General features: G+C 33.5%; 1 protein-coding gene across 2 annotated transcripts; it reads left to right on the forward strand.

Annotated features, from left to right (window-relative positions):
- Positions 1-681: 681 nt before the first annotated feature.
- LOC9324282 (protein FAM135B) lies at positions 682-5,217 on the forward strand. 2 transcript variants are annotated; one of them, XM_021035712.1, is made up of 15 exons: positions 682-977; positions 1,189-1,490; positions 1,571-1,656; positions 1,752-1,906; positions 2,031-2,284; positions 2,382-2,436; positions 2,537-2,755; positions 2,851-2,981; positions 3,092-3,272; positions 3,353-3,412; positions 3,495-3,743; positions 3,860-4,118; positions 4,201-4,406; positions 4,502-4,552; positions 4,668-5,217. In XM_021035712.1, the coding sequence occupies exons 2-15, from the start codon at positions 1,318-1,320 to the stop codon at positions 4,968-4,970; spliced, it is 2,382 nt and encodes a 793-aa protein (XP_020891371.1). In that variant the 5' UTR covers positions 682-977; positions 1,189-1,317; the 3' UTR covers positions 4,971-5,217. The 2 variants fall into 2 exon arrangements, with proteins under 2 accessions (XP_020891371.1, XP_020891369.1); XM_021035710.1 differs by having other exon boundaries at positions 683-977; positions 2,848-2,981.
- Positions 5,218-15,354: the final 10,137 nt, after the last annotated feature.

A 15,354-nucleotide genomic window follows, 5' to 3' on the forward strand; every position in this document is an offset into this window, starting at 1 on the left:
CTTTTAAACTCTAACACTTTAATTTGTTTATTTTTTTTCTTCCAAAAATGGTATTTGCGATTTTATGACATATATTTTAAATCGATCAGATAGTACAAGAAACGTTGAAATGTTATACATTTTTGAAATTAACATTTCAAAACTAAGTTAGTTATCATCGATTTCTAAAATACATCAATAAGTCGACTAGTGTTTTTTTTTTTTTTTTTTTTTTTTTTTGGTGTGTGTGTCAAAAACATGCAATATGAACTTAATTCAGAATATTGATTTGTTAATAACATTAACACAAACCATTAAACTATATAACATTGTAGTGTATATCATTAAATCGTATAAAATATTTGTTTTAGGGGAAAATGTGAAAACAAAAATCCCCATTTTTAGAAAATTCGAAAAAAGCCTAAACTTTGTCTCCTGTAAAATAATTCGCTAACTTTTATTGACTTTTCTAAATAAATCACGTCGTTAAATGTTTGATTAAGAGACAATATTAATGGAATTGTTAAAAAAAAAAGAAAGAAGAAGACTAAATTAATGGAGTTGCATAATTTGACGATATTGTTTGGGCCTAAACAAATGGCCCATTAAGCATAACAAAAGGCCCAAAACTAACTTAGTCAAGTTACCCGCAATTTGGCGGGTCAGATCTTTTTACTGTACGAATCGAAAAGACAAGACAGCTTGTATCGAAGATGAACATTCATCCTTACCCGACAAATTTACTCAATTCCGATCTAAAGTTTTGATTTTTATAATCAAATTTTCTCGAATTACTCGACAAAATTTTATTCCTTCACCATCACAATTTGTATTTTTCCCAGATCCTTTTTTCCTCTGTTCTCTTTCACATTGTTATCTTCAGTGTCTGTCACATTGTTCTCTTTCCCCAGAAGCTGAAACCAAAAAAAAGCTATAGCAAATCGGGTTTTTTTTTTCGTTTCTGTGAATCGTCAGATCTTGATCTGAGAGACCTAAAGGTTCTGTTTCTTCTCTACGATTGATTTAATTACATTTTGATTGATGATTTTATGTTCATGGATCGTTAATTACACTAACAAATCATGGGTTTTGTTAAAGTTTACTTTTTTCAAAAAAAATTATGTTTGAAGAAATGTTCATCTACTTAGTTTGTTGGAGAATATGTTTGTGATCATGTTTCTCTAAATGTGCTTATTGCTTTATCTGCAGGTTCTCTGAGTGTTTGGTTTCACCCAAAAGTGGAAGGATTAAGGATCATGAGATTTTGCTAAGAGTTGATTAATCTGAAAAGAACAGAGTCAAAGATTTAGAAAGTGATGTGATTTTTTGGGTTCACATATGTTACACCGTCTTAGATGGTTAATTGGATTGAGTAAAAGAAGTAGACAAGCAAAGACGCTTGATGCTAAACCTTACATAGCCAAGGTTAAGCCAGTACTGATGGTTGACACGGTTCAAGAGATTGCGATTTATATCCACCGGTTTCATAACCTTGATCTTTTCCAACAAGGGTATGTAACTTGTTATAGAAATTGATGTTTCTACTTCAGCATTGTTGTTTGAAAGTTTCTGACTCTTTTAAATTTATCAGATGGTATCAAATCAAAATCACCATGAGATGGGAGGATGGAGATAACGTAACTCGGGGTATTCCTTCACGAGTCGTTCAGTATGAAGGTAATGTATAGTAGCACACATGTCTAGGATCAGTACTATTACTAGAGAATTTATTTTGAGTATAATTTGATAGTGAGGATTGATTTTTGTTACAGCTACTGAATCCGGTTCTAATGACTCGTACGGAGTGTGGAGGATAGTTGATAAAGATAATAGTTTCTTAACACAGCCCTTCCGTATCAAATATGCACGGCAGGATATTCGTTTGTGTATGATGATCTCATTTACTCTGCCACTGGAACGATATGAGGTAGCAATCTAATAAATTACTAAAGTTGAGTACTGAATGAATTAGTCTCTGAAATGAACTGAATGATAATCATCCGGCGTGGATATTGCGTTTCTGAAGTTGCGAAATGATTCTACGTATGCAGGGATCAGCTACATCTGCAGCTATATTAAAGTTTGAGCTCATGTATGCTCCTTCTGTAGATAATGCATCAGCGAAGCATTTAGATGCTTCTTCTGTTGCAGTTCATGAGTTCCGTATTCCTCCTAAAGCTCTTACAGGCTTGCATTCTTACTGTCCAGTGCATTTTGATACACTTCATGCGGTTCTTGTCGATGTGAGTGTCCACATCAGTGTATTGAAATCGGCTGCGTATAAACGACCTGCACGTCTATCAAGGTTTGTCAACAGAATGTTTGGATTCTACATAATTTATTATATTGTCTGCTTAAGTTAATATTTCTATTAGTTAATATCTCAAGGTGTTTTGATGCAGTGGCGTAAGTAACAGTAAAAATGTCAGTGGCAGCAGCGCTCAATCTTTTAAGAAAGTATGTGATAATGATTCAGTACTCAGTAGTTTAGTATTTTGCAGTTGTCTAGATTTTGAAGACGTCTTATTGATTGGTTGCCAACCTTTTAATTCACTAGGCACTTGGTTTGCTTGCTTCTGCTGATAAGAAACTGGTGTCATTTGTCAAAGCATTACTTGGAGCTCGTGGTATTTTACTCGAGGAAATGCAAAGACTTAGCAAGGCAGTTGGTCAAACGATAGACTTGTCTGACTTTGTATCAAACATGAACAATATTCCCTTATCAAACTCAACAATTAACGGTTCAGGACAAGGCAAGGAACAAAACAGTCTTGAGGTCCTTGCTTTATTTTGATGCTGATTGGTTTTTTTTTTTTCGATTATTTTGCGTCGTCTTCTTCTGCTTATTTCTCCATTCTTTTGGCGCAGAAGTTGAATATCACATTTGATTTAGCAAGTGATGATTGGCTTCATGAACTCTCGAAGGATCATCTATCCCGTATATTCCACTTACTGGGCACCCAGCTGCATCATCTTTGGAACACATTTCTGGGATTTCACCGGTAATTCTTTGGATTTCAATGATCTAATTAAGTTGTAGGCCAAGATCGTTTCTTTATCTATCTACTGAAATATCAATATTCTAGGCATTTATCTCATATGTCTTTGTTAGGGATAATCACACAAAAATACTGGAGTACCTTCGTGATATCTGGACTAAAGATCGGAGAGCTGAATGGTCAATATGGATGGTGTACTCTAAGGTTGAAATGCCCCATCATTTTATAAATAGTGGAATGACAGATATCTTAAACCAGAGTGCGCACAAAAGGGCCTCAGGCGTATTGAATGAAGTGAGTTTAGTGTTCTGTCTCTGTTAATAAAATTTTGTGAAGACACAAGCCTGACTCATCCAATTTTTGCTTTGATGTAGCCGGCCCAAATTGCAGCTACCCGTGCTGAACTTCACCGTCGAAGTATTGCACAGATGCGGGTTTGTTCTTCTCTGTTTGATTTAGTTCCCTCTTGGTTTCATATACTCTTGGTTTATTTTGTTAATACATTTGTTGGTACAGATTAACAACCGTTCAATACAAGACATGCATATACTTGGAGATCCTATGCGGGTTCCTATTGTTATAATTGAACGTGTCTTGAATGCACCAAGACGCACTTTAAGTGATAATTCGTATCTGAGACATATGGATCTGCTTGATTCTAGCTTACTTAATGGGCACAAGGATGAAGCAGAAAAAACAAAAGCTACTAACTCCCACCAAAGTGCCCGTGAACTAAAAATCGTTGTATTTGTTCATGGTTTTCAGGCAAGTATCTTCTGGAAATTCACTGAACCATAGTAACAATTTTCTTAACTAGCTCCGTTCCTTTCGATCTGTTTTTCGCTTGCTTGATAGAAATTTGCTCATATTTGGTACCATAGGGGCATCACTTGGACTTACGGCTTGTCCGGAATCAGTGGCTTTTGATAGATCCAAAGATAGAGTTTCTCATGTCAGAGGTAAATGAGGAGAAAACACATGGCGATTTCAGGGAAATGGGACAAAGGCTTGCGCAGGAAGTTGTTTCTTTCCTTAAGAGGAAAAAGGATAGATATGCGAGACAGGGACATTTGAAAAGCATCAAATTGAGTTTTGTCGGGCATTCCATCGGCAATGTCATTATCAGAACAGCAATTGCCGGTAATATTCTAAGAAATCTGGTAAATATCAAATGACTCTTAGTTATGTTTCGTTGTTTATGCCTTCTCTTTTCTTGTTTCAGATAGTTTAATGGAACCATACAGGAGGTTTCTGCATACATATCTATCGCTTTCAGGTCCACACTTGGGGTATCTATACAGTACAAACTCCTTATTTAATTCTGGGCTTTGGCTCCTGAAGAAGTTAAAGAGTACACAAGTTATCCATCAGCTTACACTCACAGATGATCCTGATCTCCGGCATACTTTCTTTTACAAACTCTGCAAGGTTAGAGAAAAATACCTCAACTTGTGTTCAGATTCATGGATATACAGAAATATTTCTCTGTTCGGTTCTAAAATCGGTTTGAATTCGTTTTTCAGCAAAAGACATTGGAAAACTTCAAAAATATAATTCTCCTCTCGTCGCCTCAGGTACGGTTCCATGTTTTAAAACTTGAATGTGTGAAGCAGTTTTAGCCTTGTTAATGACTTAGGGAAAACTGATACTTTTTCTCAACAATAATGTGATTGTTATGTAATAACGCAGGACGGTTATGTTCCATATCACTCAGCAAGAATCGAATCATGCCAACCAGCTTCTTTCGACAGCTCGAAAAAGGGAGTAGCCTTCTTGGAAATGCTGAATAATTGTTTGGACCAAATACGTGGACCAGTCCCCGAAGCACCACATCAGCAACGTGTGTTCATGCGCTGCGACGTCAACTTCGACATGACCGTGTATGGCCGTAACCTGAACTCATTCATCGGACGTGCTGCTCACATCGAGTTTTTAGAGTCGGATATCTTTGCTAGATTCATAATGTGGTCATTCCAAGATCTTTTCCGCTGAATTTTGGTACCAAGTTGGAGAAATTTTGGGATTCACAGTGAGATATAAACTGTTGTATATTAGCTATATAGATAGACAGATAGTTTTGTCTACAATTGCTTTGGAGAGAAAAATAGATAGTTGGCCTACAAGCAATGTACGTTCTTGTAGGAAGATGTTTTTTTGTTCTCTTTTTTTTGTTTTCTTTTGTAAGTAGAAATATAAACTTCGTTTTAGATTTTGATCTAAATTCAATTGTTTTTAAGTTTGGGATCCACACTTAAAAGCACATACTTGGCAAGTGCAGTGTCCACCTAAGATACGCCATTTTTTTGTGGCAAATTTTAACGGGTTGTATACCGGTTACGGAAAATTTGCAGAAACGAGGAATTGACTGTGATACAGGTTGTGCCAGATGTGGTGCACTAGAGGAAACGATTAATCACACACTCTTCCAGTGCCACCCGGCACGGCAGATTTGGGCGCTTTCACAGATTCCCATAGGTATGGGGTTTTTTCCCACAGAATCTATTTTTGCGAACTTGGATCATTTATTTTGGAGAATACCTTCGGAATTTGATTGCTCAGTTTTTCTATGGATTATCTGGTATATTTGGAAAGCAAGGAATGAGAAAATATTTGAAAATATAGACAATGATCCACTAGAGGTATTACGGTTAGCGGAAAAAGAGGCACAATTGTGGCATGCAGCTCAAATCGAGCTTATTAACGAAAATCAGGGTTCTGTGGATTTGGTAACTCGATCTCGAGTGAGGGATGCTTCACTTGATTCGACTTATTCGGGGTACCGTTGTTTTGTGGATGGATCATAGAAAGGAAGTGATAAGTTCTTCGGTACAGGATGGTTCTGTACATCATCAAATGGAGAACCGCCAACCATGGGAGCTGCCAACCTCCGTAGAAGTCTATCTCCCCTACATACAGAAGCCGAGGCCCTTCTCTGGGCGATGAAGTGCATGATTGGTGCAGATAATCAAGAGGTAGCGTTCTTTACAGACTGTTCTGACCTGGTGAAGATGGTGTCTTCTCCAACCGAATGGCCGGCGTTTTCAGTGTATTTGGAGGAATTTCAGAGTGACAAGGAAGAATTCTCTACTTTTTCTTTATCTTTAATTTCTCGTAGCGCTAATGTAAAAGCGGATAATCTGGCACGAAAAGTTCGTACAGAACCGCAACATATCACATATGTAAACAATATTCCTCAGGAATGGCTCTTTTGAATTTTAATTAATTTCGGATGACAAAAAAAAAAAAAAAAAGTTTGGGATCCACACTTCTTTACCCAAACCCATAAAAACAGATGGGCTAGAGGTTGGGTCGAGGAAAGAGACTGTATTTTCAAATTTCTTTGGTCACAAGTTACAAGTTACAACAAATATACATGGGCCGAGAATGGACGTATCTCTCCTGATTGTAATCAACTAAATGAACTAATCATATCAAAACATTTGGATTCCTGTTCAAAAGACGATAGCTAGACGTTCGATAGGTGTCTAGCGTTTAGATTAACTAATCGGAGCCTATGTGGGATTTAGACGTTAATATTTTGTTTATTTATTTTTAGTAATTTTATAACAAAACATTGTTTATAAAAAAATGAAATATTAAATAAGTTACTTATTCGAACTTATTATATATCCATACACATACTTTATACTAAAATTAAAAGATCTTAGTCCCAATAACTAACGAAATTATGATTAACTAAATCATAACTCACAGACCAATAAGCTCGACTAAAAAGAATCAGCGGAGAAATTTTGTGTATATATATGGTAATTTTTCTATTTAATTTTTTCACTTATTCAAAAATATATCATATTAAAAAAAATCAGGCACTAAATCATCCGATTTGACCGATTGAATTTAAACGCCTGAACTAGTAAACCGATTTAATTAACTCCTCGGAGGTTCCTAAGCGCCTAAATGTTTTGAACTTTGGTTTTTTGTGTTATGGACCCACTTCATAAAAACGCACATTTTCAAACTCGATCACATACTTCTCTATTTTTGAGATAACCTCATTATTGGATAAACATTTAAAGATATAAGAAGATGTTGGATTTAGAGAGCAACACTTCTTTAGATCCGCTTCCTTTTTATACTTCACCAGCTATCGCCATATCTCCTTCTGCCCCGACATTGTTTCTTACCATAAGCTAAAGGAATCACCTTCTTAATTACATGACTATAATTGTTACTCATTACAATCCATAATACACCTTATCCCACATTTTGCATGTTCTTCTAAACTCTCTTATCAGAAATGATCACTAAAGTCCCTGCAACCACATACTTACACTTAGTAAAAGATCCAATAGTGCGTGAGGCTATACAGAATTAGAAACTTTGGAACGAAATTCAACTTGAGATATTTGTTCTTTTCACTCCAAGAAGAAACTTGGGGTTATGAATTAGTGTATAAAGTGATGTTTAACTTTGATAAGAGTTAAGAGTTTAGGAAGATATAAAGTTTGTTTAGAGGGGATATAGCAGATGATTGGTCAGGAAGTAGCTGTAAATTATTTACGGAAAAAATTTAGTTTGTAAAATATTTTTTGTTGGTCCTCTAATATTTTGGCTGTGAGAAAAAATAATAATAAATAACTATAGCCTCTAAATTCCAATAACTGTAAAAGTCATAAGTTTTAAATAAGACCTATTTAAATATTTAAAAATCTGATTGGTAAACTAATAATGTAAAGATGCAGTAAAGGCTTCAACAAACACATATAAACAAATATTGAAAAATATATATATTTTTGGTACTTTTAATTTTTGAAGTTCATTGGTAATGTAATTGATATGGTGGTATGATATTTGGATCCACATAAAATGGTATTCCTCTTATATCATTTTCTTTTCTATTCAGTTGATTTGGGTCCATTTTGGCTATTGTTTTACCGTTCGTTTTTCTCTTTACCAAACTCCCACAAAAGTTTGTCTATTTAAGATAGGGAGCCGCCTACGAAACTCTTGGGCCATAGTTTGTGTAGGTTTTAGGTCTATCATCATCATTTAAGGTTCTGGGCACCAATTATTTAGGTTTTGATGCGTTGATTCAACGATTCTCTTTTCTCGGCCCATCCTAATAATAAGGGGATGCATGCAATTATTTGAAAAAAAGTTTGCGGCACATGCATGTTTTTTTTTTTTTTTTTTTTTTTTTTTTGTTAAAGGCATGCATGTGATATTGCTATTATAGTTTCCAACCACATGTGTTTCTTTGTCTACACATAAAGATAGCGTCAAAGGATTATATATTTATGCTCTAACTTGTTTGTTTCTATGCCAATTGTCAAGAGTGAGAGTTGTATTATTGATTATATTCCTTTTGGGACCAAATATCTAAGTTTAGAACTTTTTGACTAGTCTTATGAGACATTTCATATTTGCATAATTGTTGTTACACGTTTTGGTAAGAGTAGAGATGTTGTCAATCTCAAAGAATTATGAGAATTCTGCAAAACGTATTGACGTACGCAATAGACTCGTACGTATTCTCTTTCAAAAATCTCAAGTGCAATAGGACCACCATTTAGGTATTGCACGTACAGCTTTGACCAGTCAATGTGTAAGCAAGAAAGCTATTGCTATGGCTTTTTCATTAGAGTCAGACTTGTTCAAAACTAGCAATAATAATTATGTGCCTCGCTCAAGATTTTAAAACATGGATCCTTAATTATGTGGAGTCTCCCAATATGTCTAAGCCATGTATCGATTCTGTTCAAGTGTCTAAAAAAAAAATCTTACCATCCATAGACATCTGTGTTGACAAGAAATTCAAATTTCTGTGTACTGATATATCATAGATTTTACCGTTTTTAATCATGATATATGTGTCAGTTTTAGAGTCTTTTTGTTATTTCTAAAGTCTTTTGTAATCTTTTTCAGGTCTTTATACGTTCGGGACCAATTTGGAGATTATGCATCATTCTGCAGCAAAACCGAGAAGTTATGATACAAGAGCAATCCGGAGACCAAAATAGGTGCAAGTGTCGATCGACACCAATATCTGACGGTAACTCAATTTCGAGTCTCTTTAAAGTTTTGAAGATTTGGAGAATCGCCCCAGAATTTTTTTCTATTTTCAAAGAGGTCTCTGCACGTTTTTAAGAACATATAAATAGATTTTTAGGGTTTTTTTAGAGACATCTCTCATTCTATTGTATTTTTTGGAGCTTGAACCCTTTGAGAGATAACTAGAGGAAGCTCCTCCAGAGAAGATCTTTCTTAACTCTATTTTCTTCTTTGTTTTCTTAATGCAATTCTATTCAATCATGTTGTTTGTTTCAATCTCCATGTGTGAGTAGTTTGCTTGTTAGGTTTAGGGATTCTCATTAGAAATTTAGATGAATTAGTAGATCGATTACCTGTTAGGATTAATCTATAGAGTTTTTCACCTTAGGTTGTTCTTAATGCTACTTCTAGAGTAGCTAACTAGAACTTGATTATAGGATAATAGGTTAAATCCGAGAGGGCGCCTGTTACTGGAACTATCTTACGTACGCAAAAATTACTAGATTCATACGAGAGGTGGTCTAGGAATGTAACGCTCCGACCGTCCCTACCAGGGGGCCCCACGTCCTCTCTCGGACCCATGGACCCATCCCTGTCCGACGGCCGGTCCGCTACGTCCGGGAGGCTTTAAAGACTTGTTTACAGACCCTACAAATCACCACATGATCTTTCCCTTTGTTTTGTCCTCACTCACACAGTTCCGACAATCACTTCATGGAAGGTCACCCATCCTGAAATTGCTCCAGCTCAAGCACGCTTAACTGTGGAGTTCTCTCAGTTTAGTTGACCAAAAAAATAAGTGCACTTTGGTGACATAGGTGGTCAAATCAATTATTTTAAACCTCTCCGCATGCACCACTATATTCCTGAAACCAAGGTGTTACAAGAAATATCTGTGAACATATCAGTTATTAATGCTAGTCTAATTTTAAGAGTTTACAGACGAGAGTTGGAACTTCCTGCTATTAGGTTTAGTTAGTCAATGCAAACGAGAGTTAGTTGGCTATAGATTAGAGATTTGAGTTCTAGAAAGGTTCGATAAATAATCCTAATTAATTTGCTAGATCTACTGTTTATTTATTTTCAGAAAAATTCTTTAGGCCTGACGTTTTCTTCATCTGATTTAAACCCGATTCACTTGCTTTGCTTTTATTTAATATTTTTTATTTTCTGTTTAACTTAATTCAAAACATGTTAGTCTATTGTGTGAACACGAGAGCTTTGTGAATTCGACTCTAAAGTGCTACAAACAATCTCTTATTTGAGAGAGTAGTCTTAAATCTAATTTGACTCACATATGTACCCCGAAATTAGCTTGGAATGTTGTTGGGAGACAAACCAACGTCTCACATCGGAATATTAGAAAAAAATTGTCTAATATATATGTTAAGTTCAACTCCAGTTATTATGATGCCTTTTGGGAAGGAACGCAAAAAAATCCGTGCAGGCTTGATCAGTTGGTACAAAACGGACAATATCATACTAAGAGAGTTGGATCGGACTTGGAGAATCCAACAAATGGTAAAAGATATATATTAGTGCTAATATTTCATTCACTTTATTTCTTACGTTGGAATAGAAAACATTAGGATTCTACGCTAGCTTATCTAGTATCTTATCAAGATACACATCACCATCACTCTCTTGTCCTCCGGAATATGTGATCGTGGCTTATAAGTAAGATTGTTTTAGAAGCATGTTACTTTCTCTTCTAGAAGATAGATTGCCCAAATTTTAAAGATGTGTGATAGGTTCCATGATTCGTGTGGTCTTAGACGACTTTTGTATGAGAAGGAGAAGAAGACCGTAAGCTTATGTTTTCAACAGTGGATTAGTCAATATTTGTCAGAAATTCATGAAAGTGAAAGCCTGTAGTTCTTTCTTCGTTATAATTACATATAATAGTTGATGAATTGCTTTTTAATATTGATGTTCATTACTAAACTGCATCATATCACATATGTAAACAGTGGAATGATTTTTTGAGTTTTAATTAAAAACAGTTGACAAAAACAAATATTGTTGTTCATTGAATAGATTAATTTTGTATAAAAATCACCAATTAACAGGTGTCATTAGCTCGACTAGATAAGCACCCAATTTTTTTTTTTAAAGTCATATATTTAGTTGATACTTGAAATTGGATCATAATACATGTTATAGTCTCCATTATATTTGACCAAATAAATGTCTACAATATAAAAGACTGTAGTTATGTTTTTATCAAAAAAAATAAAGATCTACATTTACCTAAATGACATGATTACTCTAAAAAAGGCGTGGTTAGTTCAACCATTTAGAGATGTATTCTTTTAGTGCTACTAAATCCGAATCTAAAATATTAGAGAGGTATTGTTTGAGTGCTACCGAAGGCAAAACTAAAAACAATTATATTTTAAACCTATGATTTTTCTTTCTTAAGTTAACCAAAAATTAAATGTTATTTTAATTTATTTATTTTTCTCTGTAAAATTTATGTAATAAATATGAAATTTTCTGATTAATAAAAATTAAAGGATATCTCAAACTGATGTTTAAATGGTTACAAGCGTACAATGATATATATGTGTAATTAACTGTGGTTGGCTGGCATGTTGGCATGACTGTTTCAATTTATTTGTAGGTTATGAAAAAATATTTAGTGGAAAGTATATTTAATTTGGTTAAACAATTTTGTATATAAACTCTAATTTATATGCATACTTTAACACAAATTAAGGATTTTTTAAAAAACATGCATCGGAACCTTATTCAACTAGTCCACTTATACATGCTAAAAAAGACCATGAGAATGTTTGCTTAATTAGATTTAGAGTTTATCAAAAAAAAAAACAAAAATTACGATTTTAGATATTCTCTTCGTGATTATGTTATCCTAGTGTGAGTGTTTTTTTTTTATAACGTTATATACAATAGAAAAAGCGTTGACCAATAAAGTTAGACGAGTTGAAAATTTTAGAAGATGGACAAACATGGGATATTTTTGAATATATCATTTTCGGATAAATACAAGACTATATATCACATTTCCCGACCCACTAATTAGCAAATATAACACAATGGAGTCTTTGACCAGACCATCAAAGGCGTTATCAAAACAAAACAAAAATCAAAGACGTTATCAAAAGCAAATCCAATTGGCAAATGTATAGTTAAGGTTTTGCTCCATAATATGAAATGAGATGAATGTTTCTTACGTCTTTCTTTGTTATTCTGTAGAAAGTTTGTGGATGAATTTAGAATGTCATAATGTATTTATCCTATGTCCAATTTTTCTAATTAAGCAGACCACGCCACCAACATAAACAAAGCGAGGTAATAATGTAATATAGTGCACAATTCAAAACGCAAAAAGAAATGAAAAAAAAAAAATATATATATATTAACATGCTTCATTTTAATCTAGCCGACCAGCACAAAGGAAAGAACTATGTATTGAGAAAAAAAAATTGGTATGTCAAATATGCAGTGATATTAGATTTCATTGAACAATTACAGTAAAATCTTTATAAATCAGTACTCGAAAAGATAATAATTTTATGAAAATCTCTATGTAAATATATGTTTTTATTAATATAATAAATTAAAAATTATGTAAATTTACATAAAATACATTATTTCTATATATAATAATTTATGGTTTTAGTTGTATAAAAAATTTGAATTAATCGTTAGAATTCATCTGTAACTTTTATCATATCAAAAGTATCAAAAAAAAATTTATGTTGTGTTTTTAAATATCGCATTGTAGTATATATTGTCTATAAATTTGACATAAAGATAACTAAAATTTTATGTATGTTTTCAAATTTTAAAAATACATCAATTTTACTACAATAGTCATATAAACTATTAAAATACGATAGCTAAAGTCATTAATCACAAATTTAAATTTATTTGTATTGTTTGTATAAGTGAATTCATCTGTAGTCATTGTTATTTCTTGTTAAAACAATTTCTTATAAATATTAAATTTTCAAGTTTAAAACTTCAAAATTTATAACATCGAAAAATTAAATTTCATTAGATGAAAAAGATAAAAAATTTCTCAATTCATTATAGAATTTTAACAATTAAAACAAATATTTTTATAAATTGTATCACCATAAAATATCATAATGCCAACATATTTAATTTAGAGGTTTATATTAATTCGAGAAGAACAATTAGATTCACTGATCATTTTTCCTAGCATTCTAATCTATCAGTTTTAAATTTCAAAAAAAAAAAAATTATGTACAATATCCATTACCACTAGTGACATTTAGCATGTACAAATGTAGCACTTTTGTCAACAAGGAAGATAGTTGCTCGCATAACCCATATTTTTTAATAATAATAATAATAATAATAATAATACTTAAAAAAAAGTAAGAGTTTCAAAAGGAGGTAACAACAATTAAGTGCCTTTATCCTTCACGTTTACATGTTCATATTGTATAATTTATGTAATGATATCTTTTGAGTAAACTTTGATGTTTTTGTGTGCAACAAATGAGAACTCGCCATAAATATTACATGATATACATTCTAACGCGGTGGCAAAAGAGTGGCCTTCTTTTCTTATCTTGATAAGTGATAAACTGAATTTTATAATTTACTTTTTTGAGCTCTTTCTAATTGACTTTAATTTTTTAATTTCAATAAATTAGTATAAAGTAATAACGAACAATTCAAAGTGAGTAAGAAAAGGTATAACCATTGGTAAGGGTTTATCCGGGCGGCAGAGCCAATGAGTTACTTATCAAATATTTAATCATACCCAATTTTTGGGGCATGCTTAAGGCGAATTAAGGTCGGTTGCTCATGCATCACGAGTTCCTTTTTCTTAATTTCAACGAAGTCAATGTTTAAGAAAGAGAATAAAGTTTTTAGGTAGTTTATCATACATGTCAATAATCAAGAAACTATACCAAGATTATAACAATCATACATGTCAAATTGTCAATAAAGTTATGAATATCATATGTTTAAATCTTTGTCGGCATTTGGCATTATAGTTTTTTAGATATGATAAAATACAATATATTAATTAATAACCATATGGTTGAGAATTATTTGTAAAGTAACCATAAAGTTTTTCTTTTATTTGCAAAACAATCTCTAGCTAGTTATTGATAAGCGGAAAACACATGTAAAGCCTTAATGTGACCGATAGCTAATTTTCCACGAATGAATAGAATTTCGATCACGACATGCTCGGTCCGTTGCTGCCTTAATGGATTTGAGGGAAACTAGATGGTATATAAGTTGTCACAAACACTATTATTTTAACGGTAAAAGAGGAATACACATTTCAAGCAAAAGGGTAAGGAGCCAAGTGGCGTCATAAACAACAATTGCAACAATCTTGCATTCAACCTCTATGTACTCGATCATGATATGCTTAGTTGCTGGTTTGAGGAGCAGAAAATGAGATTATCTCATGGTTGGAGTCATGAGAAGATGATGTTTGAAAAAGTAAGTAGGTGATAAATTGGATTGTAAAGCTATCTTTTTACAAGAAAGGGAAATTAACCGCTCATGTCACCGGGTGGGGGACCCTGCCTACTCTCTTTCTCCTCCAAACTCGAGCTTTACCACACACGGCATTTATAGACTTGGCATCTATTAATTCGATTTTTCTTCGAACACAAACAATTATCTACGACTCTCTCTACTCTCTACATATTATGAACTATATTTATATGTTTGTGATGCCTCATGTGGCTACAATTGAACATTTGATCCAGACAAAGACGCTGTAAGAACATGTGTTTGATGTACCTAGCTACTCCACTTTTATTACTGTACACTTGCCATACTTATTCTAAGTATACATGAACATATATCACCTTTTGGATCTAATTCTATGATGTACAAAAAATGTGTCATTAATTAGACATAATTAATGCTCACCTCCTAGGATAGTTTGCAGTGTTACTTTGCAAAAAGACAAAAAAATCCTCATGTTCACTCATCTCATGTTCGCGGATGACGTTATGGTGTTCTTTGATGGCTCCTCCATGTCTCTTCAGGGAATCTCTGATACCATGGATCTTTTTGCTAGCTGGTCTGGACTGGTTATGAATTGTGCTAAAACCCAAGTTTTCACTGCCGGTTTGGAACCTGCTGAATCCTCAGCCATTGCTAACTCTGGATTCTCCATTGGTTCTTTGCCAATTCGCTACTTGGGACTCCCTCTAATGAGTAGAAAACTCAGAATCTCCGAATATTCATCTCTTATTGAGAAGATGGTTAAAAGATTCAAATCCTGGGCTGCCTCTTCTTTGTCCTATGCTGGGAGACTTCTACTGATTAAATCAGTCATCTATGGGCTTGTCACGTTCTGGTCCTCTACTTTTATGCTACCAAAAGCTTGCAT

Source organism: Arabidopsis lyrata, assembly GCF_000004255.2.
Source record: "Arabidopsis lyrata subsp. lyrata unplaced genomic scaffold ARALYscaffold_2, whole genome shotgun sequence".
Lineage (NCBI taxonomy): Eukaryota > Viridiplantae > Streptophyta > Magnoliopsida > Brassicales > Brassicaceae > Arabidopsis > Arabidopsis lyrata.